The sequence below is a fragment of the Biomphalaria glabrata genome, chromosome 2 (genome assembly GCF_947242115.1).
Source record: "Biomphalaria glabrata chromosome 2, xgBioGlab47.1, whole genome shotgun sequence".
NCBI classification, from domain to species: domain Eukaryota; kingdom Metazoa; phylum Mollusca; class Gastropoda; family Planorbidae; genus Biomphalaria; species Biomphalaria glabrata.
The window spans coordinates 11642344-11670284 of NC_074712.1; the positions used below are offsets into that span (position 1 = coordinate 11642344).

At 33.8% G+C, this 27941-nt stretch overlaps 1 protein-coding gene across 1 annotated transcript; it reads left to right on the top strand.

The window, feature by feature from the left end:
• Positions 1-190: 190 nt before the first annotated feature.
• Positions 191-27835, top strand: LOC129924486 (uncharacterized). Its single transcript, XM_056019109.1, has 6 exons — positions 191-323; positions 1361-1561; positions 16393-17183; positions 17290-17585; positions 27017-27233; positions 27627-27835. The coding sequence occupies exons 1-6, from the start codon at positions 198-200 to the stop codon at positions 27733-27735; spliced, it is 1740 nt and encodes a 579-aa protein (XP_055875084.1). The 5' UTR covers positions 191-197; the 3' UTR covers positions 27736-27835.
• Positions 27836-27941: the final 106 nt, after the last annotated feature.

A 27941-nucleotide genomic window follows, 5' to 3' on the forward strand; every position in this document is an offset into this window, starting at 1 on the left:
AATATATATAGACATAGGCGTATATGTGTGAGCTGTAAGATCAAAACTAAATGATAGATCAGCATAAATATTCTATTTCTTTTAAGCATTATATGTTTATGCATTTTTGTCGACTCGCTTTATTCTAGGGGATGTATCCAATATCACTTTTACATTGCAATGAGTCCATCGTGTTACGGTACAAGGATGTGCCACGAATGTCATTCTCAATGCTTCTTAACTTTAGAACAGATGATGAATCAGATGATGAAGCAGATGAGGAAGAAGATAAGTCTTTAATTACAAAGACAGCTTGTCTAGACAAGGAATGGCTTGCACCAAATGTAAGTATAAAGTTCGAAATAATACTATACTAACATTTTTTAAAACAAAATTTCTAATTCCATCAAAACTATTTTTTGGACCTAGGAAAAAAAGGAGTTTTGTTGCAAATCCCAGACAGACACTCAACGAAGCAAATTAACAATTACATATGTTTAATCAATATGTAACTTAACAAACAAAGACACTCTAACCAAAAGGACATTTTGTCTGTCTATATTTATAACTTTCCTAAGTTAACTGTCTCTCAATGTCCACCACACCATTCTGTTTATAAACAGTGTTAAACAGTGCGGTGGTGCAGAAGTAGTGCTATTTCATTGCAAACTTATTAGATATGTTTGCTACGAAAATACTTCAGGATAGTAAAAGTTGGACAATACAGGTGGAGGCCCCTTTTGGTGGAAGCCACAAAAGTTAGGGAGTGTGTTCCCCTGCAAGTGCCGCTTTCTCATTCACCAGTCAGTGTGCTCTTGAGTCGGTCGTGTTCGTTGTTTTGCTTTTTTCAGGACGTTTGTCACTGATGATTTATGATATACAGAGATGTAATGGCGATCTCTCTAGACAGATTGTTCAACGTGCCACTTTAAGACCTTCATAATGGACGTCTAAAAATAATGGTGGTCCCACAGAAAACCAGGCAGTCGAACCAAATGTCATTCTCAGCAGTGTCAGGAAGATATGCTCCACCAACTCCACCTGCTCAAACTCCACCAGCGCAAACTCCACTATATCCTACGTTAAAACTACCAGTACAGTAGTCACGTGAATTAAGTTGTTGATTGTTCAGCAATGATTAATTAGCTTCTTGTTTGTCCATTTTAATATCCTTCCACTAACATTTTGTCCATAACCAGAGTTGAACAGTGCACTACTTTCTGAAATACGTTAACACGTACCAATTAAAAATACTACGTACTTTTAATTTATTAATATGTCTGTTACAATGTTTTAATCTTGCTTCTTTATTAGTCATTATCAATATTTCTTCTATTGTGTTGTTCTCAAGTTCTACATTGTTTCACTAACTTTATTTCAGGATCAATGTATTGAGGTCCAGTGCACTGTTGGAAAATATCTTAAGGGAGGTAAATGTGTGGAATACATAAAAGAGATTATCCAACTAGGCTATAGCTTTCAGCTCTATTTTGTCACTCAAGGTGGCTATACAAAAATGTTATCCAGTCATTTCATCGGAGAGAGATCCATTGAAAGAACAACGCGACTTTTCCTATCACAGGTAATTTCTCCATACTTTACATAGTACTTTTAAACTGATTAGTACTACTTTTCAATCCATTTCTAAGCCATTTTTTGTCTGTTGTAAAATAGAACAATTTATATTTTAAATCAGACAAGAACACATGTGGGATTAATACAAATTTAGAACCCGACCACTTACCTACTTCCATGCTGCCAGGAGCAGTGCAAAGAAAGTATTTAAATTTCTGTTTATAATGACAAATGTATTTTTATTGCACTTGTTGCTATAGCCTACATCTACAAAATATTTGGTGCTAGACAAATATTTTTCTTTTTATACATCATTAAAAATAATAGAAAAACAGGGTTAATAAAATACTTCTGAAATAAAAAAAAAACGAGAGTGTGTTGTCATACAAACTCAGAGGTGGACCCCGTCGGAGTTGGATCCCAGTCAGATACGCATATTTGCAAGGAATATTCAAGACATGATTTTGTTTTCATTGTCAAAAGTAATAATGTTTCAAAGATTCATTTGGCTTTGTTAAAATTTTTTTTTTTTTTTTTGTAAAATGTTTTCTTGTTGTGCATGTTCCTTCAAAGTTAAAAATAACTTACTTTCTTATCCAAATCTAACGCTAGACGACGGGGGATGGCATCAAGCAGGGTATGAAATCGGGACCGTCGAGATAATCAGTCCTGATAATCAACCGCACGACAACTACCGGATACGTACAATATGTCAGTCGAGCGATTTTAGATAATCTTTTTTTTTATTTAAATAAAAAAGATAAGAACAAGGCATCAAGCTTGTAGTTCGTCAAAGTCTGCTCGATGTCCCAGAACAGTTACCAACAGAGTTATTGGCATTTTCATATAAATGGAACTAGAAATAGCATGTAGATCTACCTAAATTAAACTTCTGATTTAGCACTCTTAAGATCTATATCTACTAGATCTAGATCTAAATTATAAATTTGGAATAATGTAGATGTAATTAAAATAGGATTTATGTAAAAAAAAAGCCTACATAATCTATTAATAGACTGAATGCAAAATTAAATTTTAAAATAGTAGATACGTTTTAGTATTTTATAGCATTGCAATATTGATCTAGAAATTCGGAAATAAAAATCTACACTATAAGTCTAGAAATTCAAATTATAAATCTTGATCTAGTCTAAATCATGGCTGTCTGGTCGTGTAGTTTGCGCACTGGACTGTCGTTTAAATGTATCGATGGTCCCTGGTTCAAACCCTGCCCGCTTCATTTCCCGTTGTCCTGCGGGAGTTATGGACTACAACTCTGAAGAAACATCCGAAACATGTAAAACAATAACAATTCTAAACTAGACGAAGAAATTTATTTTAGATCTATAAACTACAATGATATTAATTATAATATAAATCTAAATCTAGTTTAAAAAATCTAGCTCTAGTGTAAAAAATCTAGCTCTAGTGTAAAAAATCAAGATATTGTGTAAAAAATCCAGATTAGATCTAAAATTACCTATTATTTCTTTTAAAATACGAGTCATATTATGAGGTTTAATAAACATTACTATAACGAGTTCTTTTAAAATTTCATTTAAAAAATTTAATCCATATGACGTCAAAGGAAAAAAAAATCCACTACGTCACACGGCCTAGTTAGACTAGAAAATGTCGTCTATATGAGAAGCTTGTCGAGGGTTCATAGACATTGGTGCACCGAATGAGATCTTTTAGTATTTCATTTAAAGAATTAACTACATATTATGTCAAAAGAAACAAGATTACAAAGAGAGTTTGTGTTACACCAACTCAGAGGCGGCCCCCGTCGAAGTCGGATCCCTGTCAGATCTGCATATTCGCAAATAATATTCAAGAGGTGATTTAATTTTGATGGTCAAAAGTAATAATGTTTCAAAGATTCATTAGCCGTAAATTTAAATTTAAATTTAATTAAAAAAAAAGATTAGTTTTAGTATATTAAAACATTGCAATATTGATCAAAACGTTTGGAAATAAAAATCTACACTTTTTTTTTACACTTTAAGTTTAGAAATTGAAATTCAACATCTTAATCTAGTTTATTTTAGTCTAAACTAGATCTAGAAATTCTAGATCTAGACTCTAAAATAATTTAAATTAGAATATAAATCCAGATCTAGATGTACTGTAATAAAAATCTAGATCTAGTTTAAAAAATCTAGATTAGATCTAAATCACAATATCATTCCTTTTTTAAACGCGAGTCAAATAACGAGGTTTAATAAACATTACTATACCGAGTTCTTTTTTCATTTTATTTGAAGAATTAATTCCATATAACGTCAGATGAAAAAAAAACACTACGTCACACGGTCTAGCTAGACTAAAAATCGCCTTCATCATTACGAGCCATTTATCGAGTGTTCAAAGACTTTGTGCACCGAGTGCGTTCTTTAAGCATTTCATTTAAAGAATTCATTCCATATGACGTCAAAGGAAAAAAAAACCCACTACGTCACAGGCCTAGCTAGAATAAAAATCGCCTTCATCATTACGAGCCATTTATCGAGTGTTCATAGACTTTGGTGCACCGAGTGCGTTCTTTTAGCATTTTATTTAAAGAATTCATTCCATATGACGTCAAAAGAAAAAAAAAACAACACTACGTCACACGGCTTAGTTAGACTAAAATATGTTTTCATTAATACTCGCAATTTTTCGAGGGTTAATAGACATTGGTGCACCGACTGCGTTCTTTTAACATTGCATTAAAAGAGTCCATTCATATGACGTCAAAGAAAAAAAAATTCCATTACATCACAATAAGCTAGTACCGGTACCATAAAAAAATCTCTTTATTTACATGAGATATTTAACAAGGGTTCATAGATATTGGTGCACTGAGTTCTAATAGAATTTATTTAAAGAGGATCAAAGCTGCATTGTTTTTGCATTTTGTCTGTCAGTCAGTCTGTCCGTCATCTTGATATTAAAAAAAACAACTAAAAGTTATTAAAAATTGATTAACCTTTATTTTACGTTTCAAAACATCGCAATAATTTTTAGGTATGAACACAATTGAAAAGTTTATATAATAGATTGTTCCGGATGTTTGTATAAATAGTAAAAGAAAAAGAGAATTTCAGATAAATGTAATACCGTTAATTAAATTTTTTAGATGGTCTCGTATAAAAATTAGATGTACTACCATGTGGAGAGATTTTCATACCTTACTTTGGTGTTTGGATTCTGTTTTCCTTAAAAATCGGAACATAATATTAACGATAATTAATTTTTTTAATGTTTTAGGTAGAAAGTTAAATGTACTGTAAGAGAGTAGTGAGTTAAAATATTTTTCATAAAAATCCGTAAAAACATTATTTCGTAAATGAGAAGATTATTTGTTTATTAATTAGAAGATGGAGTTCAAACAATTATTTGGCTTTTCTAGATTTTTAAATAAATTCGGAAATTTCTAGCGACGATTTGTAAGAAACAAAATCCGGAACTTTCTTTATCGATTACAAAACTTCTATGTTATGTTTCAGCAAGAAAATTAAATGTCTAAAAAGTAATTTTCAGTAATCAATTCTAGTAAATTACTTTTTTTTTAAGCCCTGAACAACCTATTGTCGATATTTTTAAAATTTGTTTAAAGATGAAAATACGGAACAATTTGATATTGATAACCAAATTATAGTGACGCATTGTCAAATAATATAAGTGTAATATTAGTAAATTATGCGATTTCTAACAATAATTAGCATAATTCATGTTTTATAAAAGAATATCCGGAACATTTTTACACTTAATGAAATATAAGTCAGTATAGAGATTTTGATTTAGCATTAAGATGCTATTTACATAAAAAACGGAACAACATATTATTGATAATGTGTTTTTGCAACGTTTAAGCATGGAAATGGAATGTAATATAAATTAGAAGAGCAAACAAACATTTGTTTGGGTTGATTAATTTTGCACAAAAAAATCCGGAACATTCAATTTTTAGATACTTAAAACTATTGAGATGTTACGGGAGGAACATTAAAGGGTAAATCAGATTTTCAATAGCTTTTAGAGTTCTAGTTTTTTTAATCTAATCGTGACGGACAGACCGACCAACAGACAAAACGCACAAAAATAATCTTCTTTTATTCGGATGGGGGCACTAAACAAAAAATAAATAAAATCTGATTTTTTAAAAAAGTTTAAGGAATTGGTTTAGCAAATGATCATATTGCGACGTTACGCTACTGCACGAAAATCGCTGCATAAAAAGTCCATTTAAAAAAATGTGCGGGATATTTACATACAAAGTGCATTATTAGCCTTTATAAACAAACAGAAATGTTTTCTTTTAATTTTAGCAGATAGTTGACCAGAAAAAAAATCTTTAAGTATTATTTATATTTGTTGTAAACATTTTCTGTACATTATAAAAATATATTTGACTTAGTGATAGTGAAAATACACAAAAATTGTTCACCTTTGTTAGCATATTGTAACATTGCCTCCCTTACATTTACGTAATTGTTTTAGAATTGGTGTATTTTTATGAAAAAATCGCTTACATAATTAATTTTATAAATTAAACGGTTTGCTTTTAGAAAACCAAAAGTAGCCGTTGCACCTAAACTTTTCAAGCCGCATTTAATGATGAAATAATATTTTTCATATCTCTTCTAGTTTTCGAGATCTGAGTGTTGTCAGGGTTCTTAATTATATATATATAGACTGCTGCTGCTAGCTGCTCTGCTCTGCTTGTCTCTTGTTCTTGTAGTGTTTCTTAACTTGGTTCCTGTGGCTCACTAGGGGTTTCTTGAATATTAAATAATACTTGCTTGGTACTTTCTTGGTTACTCAGAATTCATCAATACTTGCTTAACTCAAATACTAACACTTAATATACATCAACTCTAACTCCTTATATTCACGAATATCGATAATACTTTAATACTTAATAAAGCACACAATTATATCACTCTTATGAAATACACAAAACACCAGTCCATCAACTTATGAATATATAAATGCATAAATACCAGTCCAGGAAGTAAACGTCCAACCTTCCTGGACCGGGAGCAAGACCTTACTGACTTAACACATTCTCTCGCACATTCAACATAGACTTAATCACTCAGTTCACAACACGTGCAACACTTCGCATTCATAACAAGGGGATATAACAATCATACCAAAATATCAAACTAACATTCATTCTCGCCATACCTCTCCCTGACATCCCCCCTCTCACGATATGACTGTTATTAGATAATAGTCATTTAAATATATACATAAATATACATACATACACACTGTGTCATACACACACTTATATACATATATATAAACATATATATCTACAAACAAATGTATATAATGTACATTAAAGTGAAATAGCCCCTATTAACCTAACAAAAGAAATATATCCAGCTAAAGCTATCACTTATATGACAATATTTACAACAAAGGGAAAGAGAGAAAAGAATAAATGAGAACAAAAAACAAATAGTAGCACGGAAAGTTAAATTACTATTGGAAGGTATGTAAAACAGCAAAAATATAAGAAAAGATCTACTCCTATGTATAGCAATAATATATGACAAGATAAAATCTCTAATAGTTATAACAGCGTTTCATATTGTATTGGAAAAAAAATGAATTCTAACAATTATAACTAATACAACTATGCTAAGTCTTGACAGTGTATCTGCTAGTAGACAATGGTCAGTGGTCAAACTGGATTGTGCAACCTCCTGGGTATCAGAGGTATCTGTCTAGGCGTTGGACACTCACGCTACTAATGAAGTAATGCTACTCTCTATGTGTCAGCTCTCTGCACTTTACCGGAAGGAAGCCATCTACTTGGTGCAACACACAGCAAGCTATTTCGGATGTACTGTTTAGATAAATACAATAACTATTAAGATTTGGTACAAAAAATAATTAAAATACATGAAGACAGACAATGCTGAATTTTCTCTATTGCCAAGTCGCACTCGGGAATTCAGGCGACCCTCGTGGACATTCCACTTCTCAGCAACTGGGAGAGGGGAAACTCTACGTCAAGATTTCTTTTTTCTTTTTCTTGGAAGTTTTAGGTACAAAAACATTTGTAGCCTATTGGGGTCTGGTTTGACTTTACCCCCAACAACAACTTGACAAACTTCTTTAAGACTTTTTTTTCGTCTTCTGGGGATTTTTAGGTACAAAAACATTTGTAGCCTATTGGGGTCTGGTTTAACTTTACCAGTACCAACAACTTGATAAATTCCTTTTGTTAGGTTTAATCTCTTTAATGGTTTGTGTACTTAATGAAATGGTCTCAGAACATGAATACTATTATTGTCAATAAACTGACAATCAATAAGTTCCTTATCAATAAGTTCCTCAGTAGTTAACACATTTTCTATTACTTCTCCAATTTCTATCTCATTAATATCAATAAGTTCCTCAGTAGTTAACACATTTTCTATTACTTCTCCAATTTCTATCTCATTAATATCATTAAGTTCCTCAATAGTTAAGACATTTTCTATTACTTCTCCAATTTCTATCTCATTAATATCATTAACAGTATAATTACAATCATTTAGTTCCTTACTTGATAAGACATTCTCAATTTCTTCATTATCTTCTATCCCACTTATATTATTATCAATATCCTGGCAGTTATTTTGTTCCTCATTAGTTAATATGTCATTTTCAATTTCTATTTTATAGTTCACATCTCCCTGTAATGACAGTTTTACTTCCAGTTCCATTTTCAACTTTACCACTTCTATTGCCTTTCTTTCTATTTCTAATTTTAATCTTTCTAGATCTAGTTTTTGTCGGTTTAAATCTTTTAATCTTTCTAGATCTAGTTTTTGTTGGTTTAAAACAAACTCTCGTAATTCATCACCCTCAATTCCAAACACGTGGGCCTGTTCTATTAATACCTCAATTGACCTAGGTTTAAACTCGTCCATTTTCAACTTTTCCACTTCTATTGCCTTTCTTTCTAATTCTAATTTTAATCTTTCTAGATCTAGTTTTTGTCGGTTTAAATCTTTTAATCTTTCTAGATCTAGTTTTTGTTGGTTTAAAACAAACTCTCGTAATTCATCACCCTCAATTCCAAACATGTGGGCCTGTTCTGTAATCACAAATAATAAGAAATATTACTGAATAAGCGTAAATTAATTTATAAAGGTTAAGTTAACAAGTAACATTGTTCAATTTACACAAGACAATAAATTATAAAAAGGATCAACACAAGCAAAGAAAAGGATACCGAATTTTTTGAGCTTCGTCCGGTCTGGGACAGTAACTATTGTACATGACATTGTCTACTCAAGTTAGATTCAAGTCAATCTGTAGTATTTGTAACCTACTACTCGTTGACATTTTTGGGCCTCGTTCGGCCAGTATTTGAGAGTCTCTTGACACACACTGAGGAACTTGACATTGTTTACAGACGGACAGACGGACATTTTGCACAAACCTAATAGCGGCTTTTTCCCCTTACGGGGCCGATTAAAAGATCCATTATTTCACAATGGGCTAGTTAGACTAAATAATTATATATGTATATGTATATATATATATATATATATATATATATATATATATATATATATATATATATATATATATATATATATATATATATATATATATATATATAAAGATTAAAGACGATTTTTTATAGTTTGTCTTGTCTGTCAGTCTGTCTGTCCGTCATGTTTATATCGTGAAAAAAAAAAGACTAAAAGCTATTGAAAATCTTATTAAAATTTCCCTTCCAAAACGTCGCAATAGTTTTAAATTTCTATAATAGATTGTTTCGGATGTTTATATATTTTTAGTGAGAGAAAAAAAATTCCAGATTAATTAAACAAAAACTGTAAGTAACATTTTTGGGATGGTCTCGTTTGAAAATAAGATATACCATAACCTTGTGTAAAGATTTTCAAACATTACTTTGGTGTTATGAAATTGTTTTCCTTAAAAATCGGAACATAATATTATCGGTAATTAGATTTTCTAAGGTTTTAGCTAGCAAATTAAATGTGGTGTAAGAGAGAAAAGCGATTTTACATAATTAGAGTTAAAATATTGTTCATAAAATATTTGGAACAACCAATTTTCTTAAATGAGAAGATTATTTGTTTTATTTATTAGAAGAAAGAGTTCAAACAGTTATTTGTTGTTAGTAGATTTTTCATATAAAATTCGGAACATTTTTGGTGATTTCTTTTTCAATAAAAAATCCAGAAAATTACTGATTTGTTATGTTTCGGCAAGAAAATTAACTGTAAAATAAGTCAAAAAAGTGTTTTTCAATAATCGTTTGTCGATATTAAAAAAAAAAAAAAGTCATTTGACATAAATTTGTTTTAAGTTAAAAATACGGAACAATTATATATCGATAATTAAACTATAGTGACCTATTTTCAAAGAATAAAAGTGTAATTTACGTCATTGATGCAATTTCAAACAATCATTTCATATAATTGAATTTTTTATAAAACAATATCCGGAACAACTTTTTAAATTAATGAAATAAAGGTCAGTATAGAGATTTTTATTTAGCATCTATATGCTATTTACATTAAAAACCGGAACAATATATTAAAGATCATGTTTTTTTTTAGCAACGTTTACGCATGGAAATAACATTTAATATAAGTTAAAACATTCGATGGTATTGTTTTTTTTTCCACAAAACATCCGGAACAATATATTATACATACTTAAAATATTACAATATTTCTAAATGATAAAGGTTAAATCAGATTTTCAATTGCCTCTAGTGGTTTTGTTTATCAATACGTCACGGACAGACCGACCAACAGACAAAACGCAAAAAAGCTTCTTTTATTCTAATGGGGCACTAAACAAAAAATAAATAAAATCTGATTTTTTAAAAAAGTTTAATGAATTAGTTTAGCACCATACCATGGCACTACGCTACGCTACTGCATTACGCTACTGCACGAAAGTCGCTGCATAAAAAGTCTATTTGAAAAAAAAACATTTGTGAAATTTACTTAGAAAGTGCATGTTTTCTTTTTAGCAGCTAGTTAACCAAAAAAAAAAAACAACAACACTTATATATATATATATATCATGGGGAGAGAAGGGGGGGGTTGGGGTGGGGGGGATCTTTTTTGTTAATATGTATTTATGTGTGTGTGTGTGTGTGTGTGTGTGTGTACATAATCTTTATTACATTCTGACCCTTCATTCTTTCAGAAGACGTTTATTGTGCCCTAGAATAGTTTCTTCCATGAGTTAGTGGAAAAATTGTAGATTCCCCGTCATTTCTAGTAATGGGTTTAGCTCCCCCAGAATCACCCGCCAAGCACTATTTCTGATATTGAAAACCATCAAAATGCATATTCTGAGGTATCTACAGTGCATTTTCCTGCTATTAAAAATTTCTATTTCAAAAACCTAATGTGCTATTCTTACTGACTTAGATCCTTTCGCGCCGTTCGGCGCATTTGCCATCAAGCTGTTTCCATAAAATTGTAGACTCCCCGACATTACTAGCAAGGTGGTCTGGGGGAGCGCTAGGAGCCGCCAAGCACTATTTCTGGTATTGAAAACCAACAAAATGCATACTCTGAGGTATCTACACTGCATTTTCCTGCTATTAAAATGTTTTATTTCAAAAAACCTAATGTGCTATTCTTACTGAATTAGACCCTCCCGCGCCGTTCGGCGCATTTGCCGTCAAGCTGTTTCCATAAAAATCTGTCACTGATAATGTCACCTGCCATGAGGACCTCCATGAATGAATGGCGTCAAGTGGTACTAGGATATCATTGCAACTCTTCTTATCCGTAATTCATTTTGTCAGATAACATGATTTAAACCCGATCTCTATAACTGACTCCTAAAATCTGTCTTAGCCATCTTTGTTGAGACACATTTAGTGTTTTTCAATTTCGACAGATGACTATTCCCTGCAGTTTATTAATGGAGACCTGTCACTGGTAAAAATGTCTAACCTCTCTTGAATACGCTCTTGGAATTAAGTGACTGTAGTTTGTTTTAGATTTTATATCGAAAAGAGAAGTTTTATCGTCAAAATCATCTGTTGGGGTTTTCCACCTCAAAATGCTCTGTAGGGGGGATCTTAAACTCAAATCCATCTGTGGAAGGGTTTTAAACTTTAAAAAAAAGCCATCTGTAGAAGAGGGGTTTAAACTCAAAACCCCCGATTGAATTGGCTACGCTCAAATAATGTTTGTGTGTCATTTGTTTTTTTTTATATTGAAGAGGTATTTTTAGCATCAAGCCCCTCTGAATGGGAGGTTAAACTCAAAACCCCTTTTGGCAATGTTCATAGCATTTTGAGTGCTTAATTTGCATTTCTTTTTACACTGAAGATGTATTTTTTAGTCTCAAACCCCCCTGGCGGGGGGTTAAACTCTAAATCCCTTTGGCTACGCTCATAACATTTTGAGTGCGTAATTAGCTTTTTTTATGTTGAAGAGGGGGTTTATCGTAAATTTTAGAGGGGGTTTTAATATCAAAATCTTCCTTAACTTTGCTCTTTGAATCAGGGGATTTTCGTTTGCATTTTTTTTTTGTTTTGTTTTATAGAAGAGGAGGAGTTAACTGCAAAAACCCAGTTAGGGTGTTTAAAACTCAAAACCCTTGGTAGAGGGTTTTAAACTCAAAACCCGTGGTAGGGTTTTTTAAACTCGAACCCCTCTGGTAGGTGTTTTAAACTCGAACCCCTGGTAGGGGATTTTAAACTCGAACCCCCTGGTAGGGGGTTTTAAACTCAAAACCCCCTGGTATGGGGTTTTAAACTTAAAACCCCTTTGGTTGTGCTGAGGCAAGTGATGGTTTAGTATTAAAGTCTCACCTAAAATAAACAAAATCAAAGCAAAAAATCACTCACTAAACGGTTCACTTCTAGAAAACCAAAGTAGCTGTTGAACGTAAACGTTGCAAGTCACAACGCATGGCGAAATAATATTTTTGTTTCTCTTCTACTTTTTGAGATCTGAGGGTGACAGACGGACATACGAAGAGACGGACATTTTGCACAAACCTAATTGCGGCTCTTCCATTTAAGGTGGCTGCTAAAAAGACGATAACATAATATTCATTTTTTCTTCTTCATGCGATATAGGCGCTACCTATAAACGTACAAAGCTTCATTTAAACTTAAAAGGCTACCTGTAAACTGACAAGGCTATCTTAAAACTTACAAAATTACATTTAGATGTACAAAGCTCCCTGTAAAATGAACAAGACCACCTACACATTTACAAGGCTGCCTGTAAACTTACTTGGCTACCTGTAAACCTACAAAGCCAACTGTAAACGTAAACATACAAGGCTACCTGTAAACTGACTACTGAAAGTAATTTTACACCCTAATGCCACTTAGTCGATTTGCTCGCCCTAAAATGACACTAATTTATATCTTTGACTTTCGTAATTAAGAAAAAAAAAAGAAATAAAATCAACCAAGTAAAAAAACAACTTTGACTGAAAGAGACAGATCGTTGTCCTTAAATACATTCGTATATAGTGGGAGCCAGAAACGCTGGTAGTGTCACGTTTTGCCAGTCGTGCAACAGTATGGCTAAATGATATTGTCCTTATCTAAAAGACTTAAAGACGAACTAATAACAAAATAATCGTATGATAGCTGCGACGACAGCCGCAAAAAAACAACAAAAAAACAACAAACAAACAAACAAGATTGCAAATTCACCAATTGACAAGAAATATATTTAAGCCAACCCTTCGGATACAGTGTCGGTGGTACCTAGTGCGGTAGTTCAGGGTGTCACCCCTTTCCATCAACTTTCTTAAAATATGTTCCAATGAACACTATTGCTAGTTATTTTTTTATTTTGTTTGTTGAACCAATACAGTCAGCTGATTACCTACTTTTATTGATTTTTACTCAAACCAATATTTATTACTTTTATTCAAATGTTTTTGCAAATTAAAAAAAATATTTAATTGAAATAATAAACAGACTTAAATCGTATGAACAGGTTTCTTTTGTTATACTTCAAATGGTATAAATTTGTGCATTATCATTTACACTCGAACTACCATCTAGATGTGTCAATAAAATTTTTGGACATATATCTAGAAATTTTAAAATCTTTTCGAATTGTCTATTTTTAGTTAAGATATAATTATTCTAACTTGGTCGCCACTCCGGAAATGGTGTCCAGCCCCCCCCCCCCCATGACGACACTGTGTAGTATATACCTACTTCTTTCCAACAAGACCGATTAATATATATTAATATATTGGAGTAGAGTAGTAATAAATTTAAACAAAAAGGAGCCTGCACAACTTAACATCATAGGCTAATACACTATTACCCTCTAGTAGACCTACTATCATTATCATAATCGCTCTATTTACTTAATAGGTCTAGACTAGATCCAGATTATATAATATATATTGTTATAACTCTGCCAAGCTAGAAGGTGCGCACTGTGATTAAGTACACTGAGAAGGATGTCAACATTAGGAAGAGAGAGAGAACGATTTCCGCCCAAGTGAGAGCTGATGTAAAGATGCTGTGCTCAAGACATGTTGTTCTGCATGTATTTGTGATGTCTTAAAAATAAACATCGATATGCCTCGTTGAGTTGCCTAACTTCAGTTATTACAATATATAATATAATACATATATAGAATCTAGATCTAAAAAAGATTTAGATTTCTTGACTAGTTCTAGATATGATAAATTCTATTTCAAGAATCTAGATCTACATCAAGACTATATCTCTAGACTTGATCTACATCTAGACTTGAACTAGAACTAAAATCTAAAACTAAACTGGAAATCGTACTAGAGCTAGAATTGGAATGTAGGCTTGAACTAGATTTGTAGACTAGTCTTAGATCTAGTTTAGATCTGGATCTAGACTCTTTATCTAAACTAGAATATGGACTAGGTCTAGAAGCTAGATCTGGACTAGTTATAGGTCTAGACTAGATAATAATAATAAGGCTTGTCTTCGAGTCCGAAAATTAGTGAGGAATGCAATATTTCCCATGGCTGCGCAGCCCCATCTGTAACCTACATATTTTGCCACATCCAGGGCAAGCATAACCATTGTCCACAGGTGGTCGATTTAGATTTTCTTTTCGCCCTCTGCGTTTGTCCTCGGCAGCATGTTTTCTTTTGGTCTCAAATGTGTATTTCGCGACCTTCGTGAGTGACCTCCAGCTGTCTCGTGCTAAGGCCGCATGCAACCAGGTGCTCTCTTCTATGTTAGCCACGGAAAGTTGACGCCTAAGCTGGTCTTTGAAGCGTTTCCGTGGTGCGCCTCTGTTACGTCGACCACCTTTGAGCTCACCAAAAAAAGACTGCTTTTGAAATACGTTTGTCTCCAGCCCAGCCCAGCGTAACTGTCGGACCATATGATGTCCCTCTATACTTTCAATACCGGCTTTGGCAAGGACAACTAGATAAAGATCCAGAACTAAATCTATAGCCTACTTTTGCTGATAAGCTACACTAGAACTAGAAATCTAGAAATAGAATCCAGATCTACTAGAGCTAGATCTAGGTCAATATTATAATCAGGATTAGTAGGCCTACTAATGGGTTATAGTGCACTTATGCTGTTCGCATCAGATTCACTTCTTGATGTGAAACAACTGCTTACATAATAAATAAATCTGCACCCTTAAGGTATTAGAATATAAACTATTTCCGTAATGGGTTATAGATGTAAATTTTGTTTAAATTGATTAATACAATTAAATCTAAATATAGATCTATGTCTGGCCTTTATTTATTCCTTTCCCGATTGTTGTCATGTGTATAACCTAATGAGGATAAGTGAAAATTGTGCGCTATAAAAGAAGTTTGTTAGAGAATACTTACAAATGAAACGAAATTTGTATTACAATTATTTTTTAAATAAAAATTAAAATTAGTATTCTATTCCATGAATTAGTTAATAAAAGGAAAATAATTTCAATAATGATCAATTTAGACCTTTTTCCATTTTGACCTTAGATGCATTTTTTTTGTACCCATGCGCGAATCTGTGAATAAAGCTTGATTTATTAATGAAGTGGTCCTACGGCAGCTTTTTAAAAAACTTACCTCCCCTGAAGTTTTTCATTTAAAAGTGGTGTAATTTTTGGAAAACAAATTTTGCATATATAATTTTTAAAATTAGAATTTTCGCTTTCGGAAAAAAAAGGCCGTTGTATCAGATCTTCGAATTATCTAAAATATTATGATGTCCGATTTTTATTTATTCTTCTAGTTTCTGAGATCTAAACAGGACGGACGGATGGACAGATGGACAGACAGACAGGTCAAAAAAATCTAATAGTGTCTTTCCCTTTCAGGGTTCCCTAAAGACGCATTGGTGAGACATGAGTGGAGTGACTGGACCTAAAAATTAAACAATCAATGAACTCTGCGGACGAATCAATCCCACTCTTTTAGGATTAATGTGTGTGTTTTCAAACGTCATCTGTTTATCAGCAATCACTTAACAAACAACACCTCAATTCTTTAATAAATACACTCGTTAATTATATTTTTCAGAAGCCCGTATATAAAAAAAAGGAAAAGCTGTTGCAAATTTACAGTAGTCCGTGCCTAAGAATATCCATCACTTTAGATAGCATAACTTTAAAAATCCTGTTGGACGATCTTTAGAAAACATTTTTTTTTTTGCATTTTACGATGTTAAAATTTTAAGGGTCTATGCCTAATTTGAACAAAACATTTTTTTAAATTTTGTTTTCCAATTTTATAATATTTGAAGTAGTATAATTGAGGTATTTACTTTTAAAAATATATTTTTGTTAACATGTTTTAATGTTTTAATTAATTCTGTATCTTAGATTTTAAAAAAATAACAATTACAAATGTTGTTCCAGATTGAAAAAAATTTTTTTTTTGCTTTCGTTCCTTTCCATTTGGAAGTGGAAATAGCAGAAAATCCTTTTCGTAGTACATCACGTCAACTCAACATCAACGCTTCTGTCGTTTTTTCTGTCAAAGTTAATTTTAATTCGCGTACTAGAGAATCAAGAACACAGTTTGAGAATAGTTCTTTGGAATACTTGCTGGCTCGAGATTTCAAGTTGACCTTGTCTGAAACATGTGAAGTACTTTTAAAGCCTAGAGTGCAGTTTATGAAATCTAATATGCGTCAAACAAAGAGCTCACTCAAAAGGAATTATAATTTAAGAGATCTACATGGCTGTTTTGATTGTATCACATTTTCCTCTCTAATGCTATGTAAGCATGTAAGCTTCAACGAAACCGAGTACCAGATAACTATCAATGATACAGTCACACCACCAGACATTTCAATATCAATTGATTTCAATGTGACTAAGATAATCATCAAAGACAACAAAGATCTTATCATGGTAGAAGTCAATGACGATGGTAGACTCAATGTGTGCGTTGATCTGTTAGACAGATTAAAGTCAAAAAGCAATACAGAATCAAAAAGACCTGGACTGTGGTGTAATGAAACAATTTGTTTGATTGAGTACATTCTGACCTTGACCTGTTTTAGTCTCTCTGCTGTATGTCTTCTACTGACAATGTTGACATACCTGATGGTACCGGAACTCAGGACAGTGACAGGTCTGAATAACTTCTTTTTAAGTTGCAGTCTTCTATTGGCTCAAGTTTGTTCCTTAGCTAGTATACTCACGTAAGCAGAACATTTTTTTCTACTTTACATTAGGGATAAGGATTATGTATTGATCTTTTATACAAGATATTTATTTTCATCTTTTTGATACATGTTTAACTGATAGATTTCAACAAGATGTTCATTGTCAAGTTCTCGGTGTAGTCACACATTTCCTGTGGTTGTGGAATTTCTCGTGGAGCTTCATCTGTAGCTACCACATGTTTCGTGTGTTCACTGACCATTCCAGAACTCGAGCTGTTAGAGCTACGATTGGTGGGATGTGGAAGTCTGTTTGTGGGTCATTCACGTTACCAGTGTGTGTGGTTATGACATCCATCGGATACAATTACGTCATGACAGAACAGAGGAATATTGGTTACGGTAAAACTAAGTGTTACTTGGACTCGGCCTTATCTGTGGGTGAGTAACTAAATGATATTGTTCACGGTGAACGTTCTTGTTAAGATTTTAAAGGCAAATGAATTTTTTTTTTAAATAAAGAGAGCATAGAAAACAGGAAAAAATACGCTTTATTGAAAACAAATTTTTTATTGACTGTAACGAGCCCACTGTTTAATATGTATCCTTTCTCTCATTATTTTAACTTTTATCTCACATATTTCTAGATAAACACATTTAAGTAAAGACCAAATATGAATAAACGAATTTGTTAATTCAAAGTAGTGATTAATGTCAACATTATTCCAAGATTTGTCAGTGTTAGAAAAAAAAAAGGGTAAAAGAAACCACCTAGACAGAGAGATAGACCAGTGTTTTTTAAAAAGACTTTAAAAAAACGTGTTGCGTATTTATTCACTTCATTTAGCCTAATTATTTTTTTTTGAAAGCCGATTTATTAAATGATAATATAACATTGAGTTAATAGAAAATATGAATCAGCGAACGCTTTCAGACAAAGAATTGGTTTTCAGTTTGGTGGGCTGGTGTGATGTATTTCTTACTAATTTTAATATTTCGATGTATTATGTTATACTCTTAAGAGAGCTGTTCTTGTATGTGTGCATGTATGTATGTATGTATTTATGTATCACATTTATGTTTCTTCTTGTTGTTAAAAATGCTTTTTCGTCAAAGGTGCTAATATGTTGTAACTTTGATACCGTTGATTCTGTAGATATATCTCTAGATATAAATATGTCTTAGAAATTCAATAAACGAAGATCCTTTGAAATGAAATACAGAACTTTAATTCAATAACTGGGAATCATACTAATGGACAGTATTTGCAAAGTAAAACTGTATAAATAAATATCCTCTTTCGAAGCTGCTAAAAAAAATAGATTCAAATTTATATTAGATCTAATTTCATAATCAATAAAATATATAGGACTTATCTCTATGAGATTTCTTCCATATGTAAATAAAATAAATCCTGCTCTATTCTGAATCATTTCGTTAACTCCTTCCAAACGTTTGCTTTAACCAATCCCATCTTTCCCCACATGATGTCGCGCTATCACCGGATGTACGACGTCATGGGTTTCTGCAGGTCGTGGGTTTTTTCAGCGCGTGAATTAAATCCTAAGTTTATTTTACCCTAGATTAGGTTAATTTAAATTGATACATGATAGCTCGTTTGGTTTTATCGGTTTTTCGACGTTTGTGCTGCCGACGTGCAGCCCTCAGCAGTCGGATTAGGCATGCCAGAGCGGGAAACCAAAAGGACCTAAACTTGCGCCCACCATAGGACCGACCTCGGGAAAGCCCTTCGAGCGGCACTCAAGATGACCTGGACAAGAAATCCGTAAACCCGGTTAATACAATCAGCTTGGATATTCAGTCCACTCAAAGAGGCATCTGATGCGCTCTTTAACAGACCCAAGTTAGCACGGCTGTACACCCATTTTGGATGTGTATGGGGACTTAATGTTGAGCTTTTTGAGTTAAATTGTAACCAAGACCGGCAGATGATCGCTACCGACATCTTCGAGCACGTCCACTCTCGACTGTGAACTTAAGTCTGTTGACAACAGAGCCAAGTCTGGTCGCGACACGCTCCCATTGTCGGTGTGCAAAAAGGTATGAGGGCAGTACTTGCCCTGCAAGACAACCAGTTTTTTTTCCTCACATAAAAAGTAGTCGACGCCTTCTGACATCTGTCTCCTGGCATCCAAGCGCTAGGGAATTAGCGTTAAAATTACCTGCAACGATCATCCTTATGCTAAATGACTCAAGCAAATTTAGTTGCAACTCAGACTTAGGTGGATTGTAGAGGTTTTCACATGTGAATCGCTGATTATGTTTGTACACCTCAAATGTCATAGTATTCATCGCACAAGGTAGCACAGGGGCGCTGGATTCCGCAACTCGGGCCGTAAGCGTTACTATTACCTAGCAGCTCGAGCAGGAACACTGGTAAGAGGTAAAGCCATAAAGAAGGGGTGGCTCTTCGTCTGAGCAATGAGTCTTTTGACTCAGTAGGGCATCTGCCTCGTATCCCTCTGCTATCGTATAGACCTCGATACGTTTCAGTGAGAACTGCCGATTTAAATTTATGTGGATAATCTGAAGCTGTTTGCTACTGTCGTATCTGGGTGGGATGGCACCAATTTCACCTGCCTTGTCTACTGGTGCGGTCACCTTTTGGGTTTTGATGTGTGGGGAAGCACAAGGTCCCCTTGCCTTGCCTCTTGGTGCTGTCATGTTTCTGGTTTTCGTGAGGGCTCAATTCCCCCTTTAGTGCGTTCGGCTATCGTGGTGGTGTGGTACAGTGATCAAGGTCCGAACGTCTAGCCCGGGTGATGCTGGCCACATGTCTCAAATCCTGTCCGGTATAGGGAACCGTTTAATCGAAAGTTTTTTTTATGGTAGCACTCTTTGTGACCATTAACCCATCGTTGCTGTTATATGGACGGAGTCTGTTAGACCGGTACTGCTCTAGCAATAGTTTGTGCTGTAAAAAAAAAATTCTTTATCTATTTGTGTGGGAGACTCTTCACCCTCATTACCGATCATAAGCCACTGAAACATATTTTCAATCCAACCAAAGGTAGTCCAGCTATGTAGGCTGCTAGACAGCAAAGGTACGCAGTATTCTTATCAGGATTTAACTACTCAATTAAATTTAGTAAGTCTAAGTCACATGCCAATGCTGATGGACTCTCCAGATTACCACTACCCATTACAATTCCAGTAAATGGAGACAATTTCTTTCAGATAATCTCTTCTCCAGTGAATGACCCGGAAGTAATGTTCTTTAAACTTGAATAAACATACATTTATACATTCGTACAATAATAATATACCACAAGGTCACTCACAAAAAAGGCCGAGGGATACACATTTGAAACCAAAAGAAAATCCGCTGCGAGGACTGACGCAGACTGCGAAAAGAAAATCTAAATCAACCACATGCGGACAAAATATGTAGGTCACTGGCCACAGAAGAAAAACGCGTTTTTTTTTTTATTATCGAAAAATTAAATTTTGCAACAATGTTTTATGAACGAACATTTTCAATTTCGTCGAAGGGAAAAAATACCGCTCACGCCACCACCCTTAGAGCAATAAATAAAAAAAGAATCTTTGCAAACATAAACAAGTTTCAATGAATCAATAGACATAATTAAACATTTGCGCACCATCTTATTGTAGGCTGTATTAGCTTAGTCAACAAAATAAACGTCAGCTATACGGCTCTCTGCAATTTAACTGTAAATACATAATACAACTCTCAAAACACAAGAACCAAAAATACCTCTAAAAATTCCCCCACACCTTTAGTTTCATAATAAATTAATCTACAAAGTGGTAGTAAGAGTCTGTGCAAAATAAAAAAAAAGCCATGAATATTAATGAATTGCATTGTAATAATTAATATTTTTGTAGTGCAACTTTCATGCTTATAGCATTAACAGAGCGCTACGGTCCAATCTCTATTGTGGCGAGAGAGGTTATTTGAACGTAGGTTTTCTTAATGCATTTATATAAGCCTTGTCTTTGAGTCCGATGATAAAGGAGAAGTGCTGTATTTTACATTGCTACGCAGCAGCGGCTGCAAAACCACATAACCATTATATGCCGGTGGTCAATTAGGATTCTCTTTTCGCGAATACGTCTACCGTTGGCAGCGGATATTATTTTGTATAATCCGCGACCTTTAAAAAATAGCTCCAGCTATCTCATTCAGAAGCCGCTTGCAGATAGATACCCTCTTCCATATCAGTTTAAGCAAGTTGGTACCTAAGCAGGACTTTAAAGCGTTTCACCTTTCAGCTTACCAAAAAAAAAAGACTTTTGTAAATGCTCGTCACACCATAGTACTTTCTCCAGGGTAACTGTGGGACCATAAGAAGTCTCTTTATACTGTCTATACAGGCGTGTTTTGTATGTGGATTTAAGAGACTTTATTTTCTAATCGACATGTACATTGACATTTATAACTAGAACAAGGCGAAAGAAACTTTTTCAATTGAGTCTTTACCCGATCCAAAATAATTAAATACATTTCCTTTTCAAATTATTTAAATAAGCGAGGCTTGGTCACCTGGTACTTATTCCTTATGCAAATAATCATACCTTGCATTTATTATATTGGTTTAAATGATTAATGTTTTCATAAGACTTAAGAAGCTTATAGTGTAAGGAAACACAAACTCAAAATCGCTCCCGGAAGTTGTCCTCCCAGACATGTAACAAGGCAGGTTTCAATATTTTCAAAGAGAATTTCAGAATGATATTGTAGCAAAGGTAAATGATAGAGAAGAATGGAGATAAATGGTTGACAGATTCTGTGAGATGCCCCAACTGTCCAGCAAACTAAGGGATTGATGAAAGTGAAGGTGAAGCTAAATGTGAACCTAGCCTAACTGAGGTCATAAAAAATTATCTAATTCATGTAATTGTTTTGTAAAGAGACAATATCTTATTTAAAGTGTTAATAAAATAGAAATACATATACGTAACAAATTCTTTAGTTAAGGGGATTAGATGATTTTATTTTTGTGTGGTCTATCAGTCCGTCAGTCCCATTTAGAACTCACAAACTAGAAGAAAACAAAAATCGAACATCATGATATTTTAGATAATTAAAAATTATGATGCAATGGCACTTTTTTTCTTTTTCGAAAGTGAACCATTTCAGTTTTAAAAATTATCTATGCAAACAGAAAAAAAAATATAAAAAAAAACAAAAAAAAAAAAAAAAAAACTTTTATATGAAAACCTTTAGGAGTAGTAATTTTTTATAAAAAGGTTAAAGACTCTTTATTAGCAACTTAAGCTTTATTCATAGATTTGCGCATTGATTCAAAAAGTGTACATCTACGACCACAATGGCAAAAGTGTCAATGTATTGTTATAACATATATTTTCCATTTATTAACTAACTCATGGAATGCAATACTGATTGAAATTTAAACAAAGAAATTTTGATACCAACTTTGCTTTAGGTGTATATTTAAAAAAAACACCATCTACCATACTATACTGACATGACCTAATTATACTCTTGACAGTCTTAATAAGACTGAATAGTGTTTTATAGACAATGGGAGCTTATCCCAATTGTCTCCCCCGGCCATAACAAATATCTAAATCTATATTTATTTAGATCTATAGGTCCACTGGCGTATCCAGGGAAAGCGGTAGAGGCTATCGCTGTGTCGAATACATCTACTGCCCTTCCCACCTAAACCCTTAGAGTGGGAGGGGCGGTACTACTTTATTTATAAAGCATTGGGGAGAGAGGGCAATGGCGTCTACTGCTCTCCCTACTTTAGCCCTCTGAGTTCTATTTTTATGTAGAAATCATAATATGTGAACAAAATTTTTTAAATATCTATATAATATAAGCTACATATTGATGTTTTAACCCATTAGTATATAATGTCGCAAACACACACACTGATCTCAAATTGTATCATTATTAAATATAAAACAAAACAGAGTTGTACCAGATAAGATACATGCAATTGCCTTGCGCCTATCGGATCAACCAATACTTTTTCTTTTTAGTTAAGAATTAAAATAAAAAAAAAATATTGTCACTAATATAATTTATATATGCTATAAATTATATTCTTATATCAAATAATTCGTTAATGCCAAATGCAATCATTAGTAGAAATTATAAAAAGGAGCGAGGATTAACGTTTTCACTCTAACACCCTCTCCCCTTTCCAGACGAAACATGACGTGTAAAAACAGAATAGTCAAATATGATGACATGTAATTGCACACGAATTTATCTTAGTTATTTTAAGAAAGTCTTTGTTTTGGAAAATATAACATTCATACGAAATTTTTATAAGAGTAAAATTGAGAAGAGTTCTGACCCTAAATATTCTTTTCCTAGTCGCCTTTTTTAAACCTTTACTCATACTGATATTTTTCTATTGTACAAAAATATTTTTTTAAATATATCATATTTTGGCGGCGATCCTCAAAGTCTTAATCTAAATATGTGGGGTATCTTATCTTTTCAAGGAACCAATCGGTTGTATTTGTATTGTAGTAAAGATGTGTAATTTGATATTCGAATATAACAGTAATTAAAATGTCCTTTTTTTAATAGGATGAATAATGAGCTGTAGATTTTAGGAGATTTCGTTTCTGCAGTAAAGAATGCAAGAACTGAGTTTCTTAGTATACAAGAAAACGCTTTTGGCGTCGGGGTTTTGCCACAGACCCCATTGGGGGAGCTTACAGTGCTCCCTCAGACCTTATAGCTGTCAAGAAAAAGGATTTAACATGGCTGTGTTTTTTTTTTCTATTTCGAATATTTTTTTCGGCGGCTATCCTCAAACCTTAATCTAAATATGTGGGGTATCTTATCTTAGCTCAAACTCCCATCTTCTATAAAACAAAACAGAAAATAATGCAAACAACAATCCCTTAATTCCAAAAGCATAGGCGTGAAGAGACATGACGTTAAACTGCGCTCCTCTTTCCTTAACATTGAAGCTCAAAAGTGCTCTACCTACGAGTTCCAATAAGGCCCTACATACCTAACCCCATGAGGTGCTTCAAGTGCCAGGGTTATGGAAACGGCGCTAAAGTTTGCATGAAAAAAAATGTGTGTGCTGGAGAGGGTCATGAGGACAAGGGCTGCACGGCCCAATTTAAATATCCAAACTGTCACGCAGGCCACTCAGCCTACTCCAAGGACTGCCCTGTGTGGAAACAGGAGGTTGCCATGCAGGAGTAAAAGGCAAGAAATGGATGCATCTTCTGCCAGGCGAAATCGGCTGTATTGATCCTACACAGTCAAACACATTGACCCACTCACCCCCTCCTTCCCCTCCAACGCAGAAGAAAACAACGCCACAAAATACACCTCCGAATAGAAAACAAAGCACTGTTGTCATGCTAAAGAACAGGTTCTCTGTGCTTGATGATGAGAGCATGGAGACTGAGCAACATGTCAAAGCCAACACTCCTGGAGAACCTGGAGACATTATGTCTGACAAAGGTTCTCCTCAGAGAACCCAGCCAGACACCCAAACCTATTCTGAGATAGAAGACCAACTCGCTAAGGGGAGAAATCAAATCAGAGAGGATGCCCGAGGTGAGAGAGGAGAAAACAGCCTCCGCTTTTACCATAGGGATCTCCCTTAACCAGAGAGAATGACTTCCCCCAAAAGGGGGGTGTCCTCCTCTCCTTTTAAGTCTAAAAATACCAAAGTGACTGGAATAAAGGGAAACAACTCCTGGGGTCTCCCAATGCCTAATAGCTCCAGGTAGGTTACTTAGAATAAGCCATGGATTCTAGGATTGTGCAGTGGAACTGTAGATACCTCTGTCAGGTGGGTTTTTTAGGTAGGGTATGATATTATGGTCCCGTATCCCCAGCCTGAACAGAGTAATACAAGAACCTAAAGGTAATAGCATGTAAAATACAAACATTAAATAACAGTTATTCAACTAAACATTTAGTGAATAACAACAGTTGTCAACAGGAACAATATTTAATTATACTTAATTGTAATTTTCAAACATATTTACATATACATCAATATCAATGAAGTTAGAATTTGATTAATTATTATTCTAGTATCACACCAACAAGTTTCCGTAACACACCTTCACGCTCACACTCCATCTCGGCGCCCAACAGAACCTCAACTCCCTACACCTCAACACCGATAGTTACTACACAACTCCAAGGGCGGAAAGACGACACACTTTCCCATAGCCCAAAGCCTAACACCCTGAAACGAAAAGAAAACCTAGATCTAGCGATGCCGCTACAATAAAGAACTTTTCAATAGCGACACCCGTACCGAAAGATCAGCCTACTTAATAAAACTATGTACTTACGTACCCTTACAAGGTGGAACCAACAAAACCAGCTACCTAGCTCACAAAAGAAGCTCTCTCTCTCTTGCGGGAACTAAGGATGACGTAAACACACACACACACAATATTCTAAACAACAAAACGCACTTAAAAGAAACTACTTTTTATATGCTAAAACACCAATATTAAATGCAAAGAAAACTTCACGCTCGCACGACAGCCTCAAGGCCAATTATGTGGAAACGCAGCTACTGATAGACTCAGAGACTCCTGTAGCTGTCTGCGAACAGGAAACATTTCTGAAAGATAGTATCAGTTTTCGAAGCTACAGTACTTACAGCAGGAATGTTGAGGATGCGGAGAGAGCATCAGATGGAGTCTGTATTCTTGTGAAGTACAGCATCCCCCATGAGAGGGTAGAACTTCAAATCACTTTACAGGCTGTTGCAGCTAGGATAACTCTACACAAGATTATAACTTGATGCAGCCTGTATCTACCACCAAGCGCTCCAGTAAACACAACAGACATGCAGGACCTATTGAAACAACTCCCTCGGCCTTATATAATCCTTGGGGATTTCAATGCCCATAACACCATGTGGAGATCCAACAACACTGACACAAGAGGTCGTCTTCCTCCAACATGATTTATACATACTTAATGAGTATCTCACCTAGGTTCTACGGGAGGAATAGCACTTCCAGCTTTGCTACCAATTTGATTTCATTTCAGGTGACTGATGTATGATTAAAAAATTCCTCCTTAGCTATGCTCTCTGAACTTCGGGATTGTTGATTGCATTTTTGTTCTTTTATAGAAAGGAAGAAGTGGCTTTTAAACTAAAATCGCCCTTTACTGCGCTGGTCGAATGATGGTTAAATATTAAAGCATCCCCTAAAATAAATAAATCAAAGCAAAAAATAGTCAAATATTCCCCCCCCCATGGGTAATTTCATTTTAAGTGTGTGTGAGTGAGTGTTAAAGCACATGGCTTCCGATCTAGGGGTCCAGGGTTAGATGATGACTTAGATTTTTATAATCATGATCTTCAGGGCACTTCTGAGTCCACCCAGCTTTAATGGATACCTGACATTATTTGGGGAAAAGTAAAGGTGGTTGGTCGTTATGATGGCCACATAACACCCTCGTTAGCGTGGACCATAGAAACAAATGACTTTTATATCTTCTGCCCCATAGATCACTAAGTCTGAAAGTTAACTTGACTTAATGCATATAAAAAAACAACAAGTTTTAATTGAAAAAGTACTTTTGTTTGATAAAAAATAATTTTTGAAAGAATTCAACTTTAGAAGAGAAAAATGAATTTTATTTTATTATAATTATTATTATTATGTTAGCGTCCAATGATTTTTAAATGTTATTTTTTCAACGATTAAAATAAGACTATTAGTTTGATTGATAACACAAACTCTCATTTTAATTGTGTGTGTTTGTGTGTTTCATTCATATTGTTATTAGTTCAGTAGTAATGCTGAGATTGAAAATTTTTTGACATTGTTTATCTGTTTGGAGAAATATACTTTTCTTATCTTACCTAAAACATTTGATTATTTTCACATTCTCTTTCCAGGTATCACAGTAGCGGCTCCGGTGCTAATTATTACAGCGATCAACGTGACTTTCTTCCTGAAAGTTGTCTACACCATCTACAAGGTCAGAACATTACAGTTAATGGAAGCTGTTGGCAGCGACTTTGATTTTAAGATTTACATGAAGTTGTCTACTGTTACTGGAATATTTTGGATTGTGGCTTTTTTAGCAGAATCAATGGCCAGTGATATTTTAAAGTATGTGAACCATTAATTTAGCAAATGTAAAATAGTTTCATTTTGTATTGTCGTAAAGTAATGGGATCACTTTTTTATTTTGTTCTATGGTTTTATATTTTCTACAAGGTTATCATGTCGCTATCTTTAATACATTTATAAAAAAATACAGATTTTAATAAATCGGAGATATCTCTACGTTTAAAATCATTACAAATCAAATGGTTATAGTTGTTTAGAAATTTAAATTGTAGAGTTTACTCTGGATAGCGGTAGACATTGTCATTCACACTTTCCAAAGACAAACTCGTAATATTAAACCAATTTACATTGTTAACGTTACTTTAAAATTTATACTGTAAAAGCATATGTAAGTCTTATATATTTATTCTGCAAGGAACATTTTTTTTTCAGATTGGTGTCTGTCGTTCTGAACGGACTCCAGGGAGTGGCCATCTTTTATTCCTTCGTCTGCAACAAAAGAGCTTTGATGCTGTGGAAGACAGTTTGTGAAAATCGATGAACGGATTTAGCTTTATAACACAACAGTGACAACGACCAGGATCATTTACCACGAAAAAAAATATGCTTCTGAATTATAAAATATTAGTAGAAAGCAAACAAAAATATAATAAAACATTTTGAATACTTTTTTTCATGTTAGATTTTTAATTATTAATAATTGTGCATACATATTTAGTGTGTTTTGTATTAGTTGGTGGAAATGTT

Coding starts and splice junctions, on each gene's coding strand:
- LOC129924486 (XM_056019109.1), top strand. CDS start 198: ATGTCATTCTCAATGCTTCTTAACTTTAGAACAGATGATGAATCAGAT. Junction 17,184..17,289: donor TCCTTAGCTAGTATACTCAC/GTAAGCAGAACA, acceptor TTTAACTGATAG/ATTTCAACAAGATGTTCATT. Junction 27,234..27,626: donor ATGGCCAGTGATATTTTAAA/GTATGTGAACCA, acceptor TTTTTTTTTCAG/ATTGGTGTCTGTCGTTCTGA.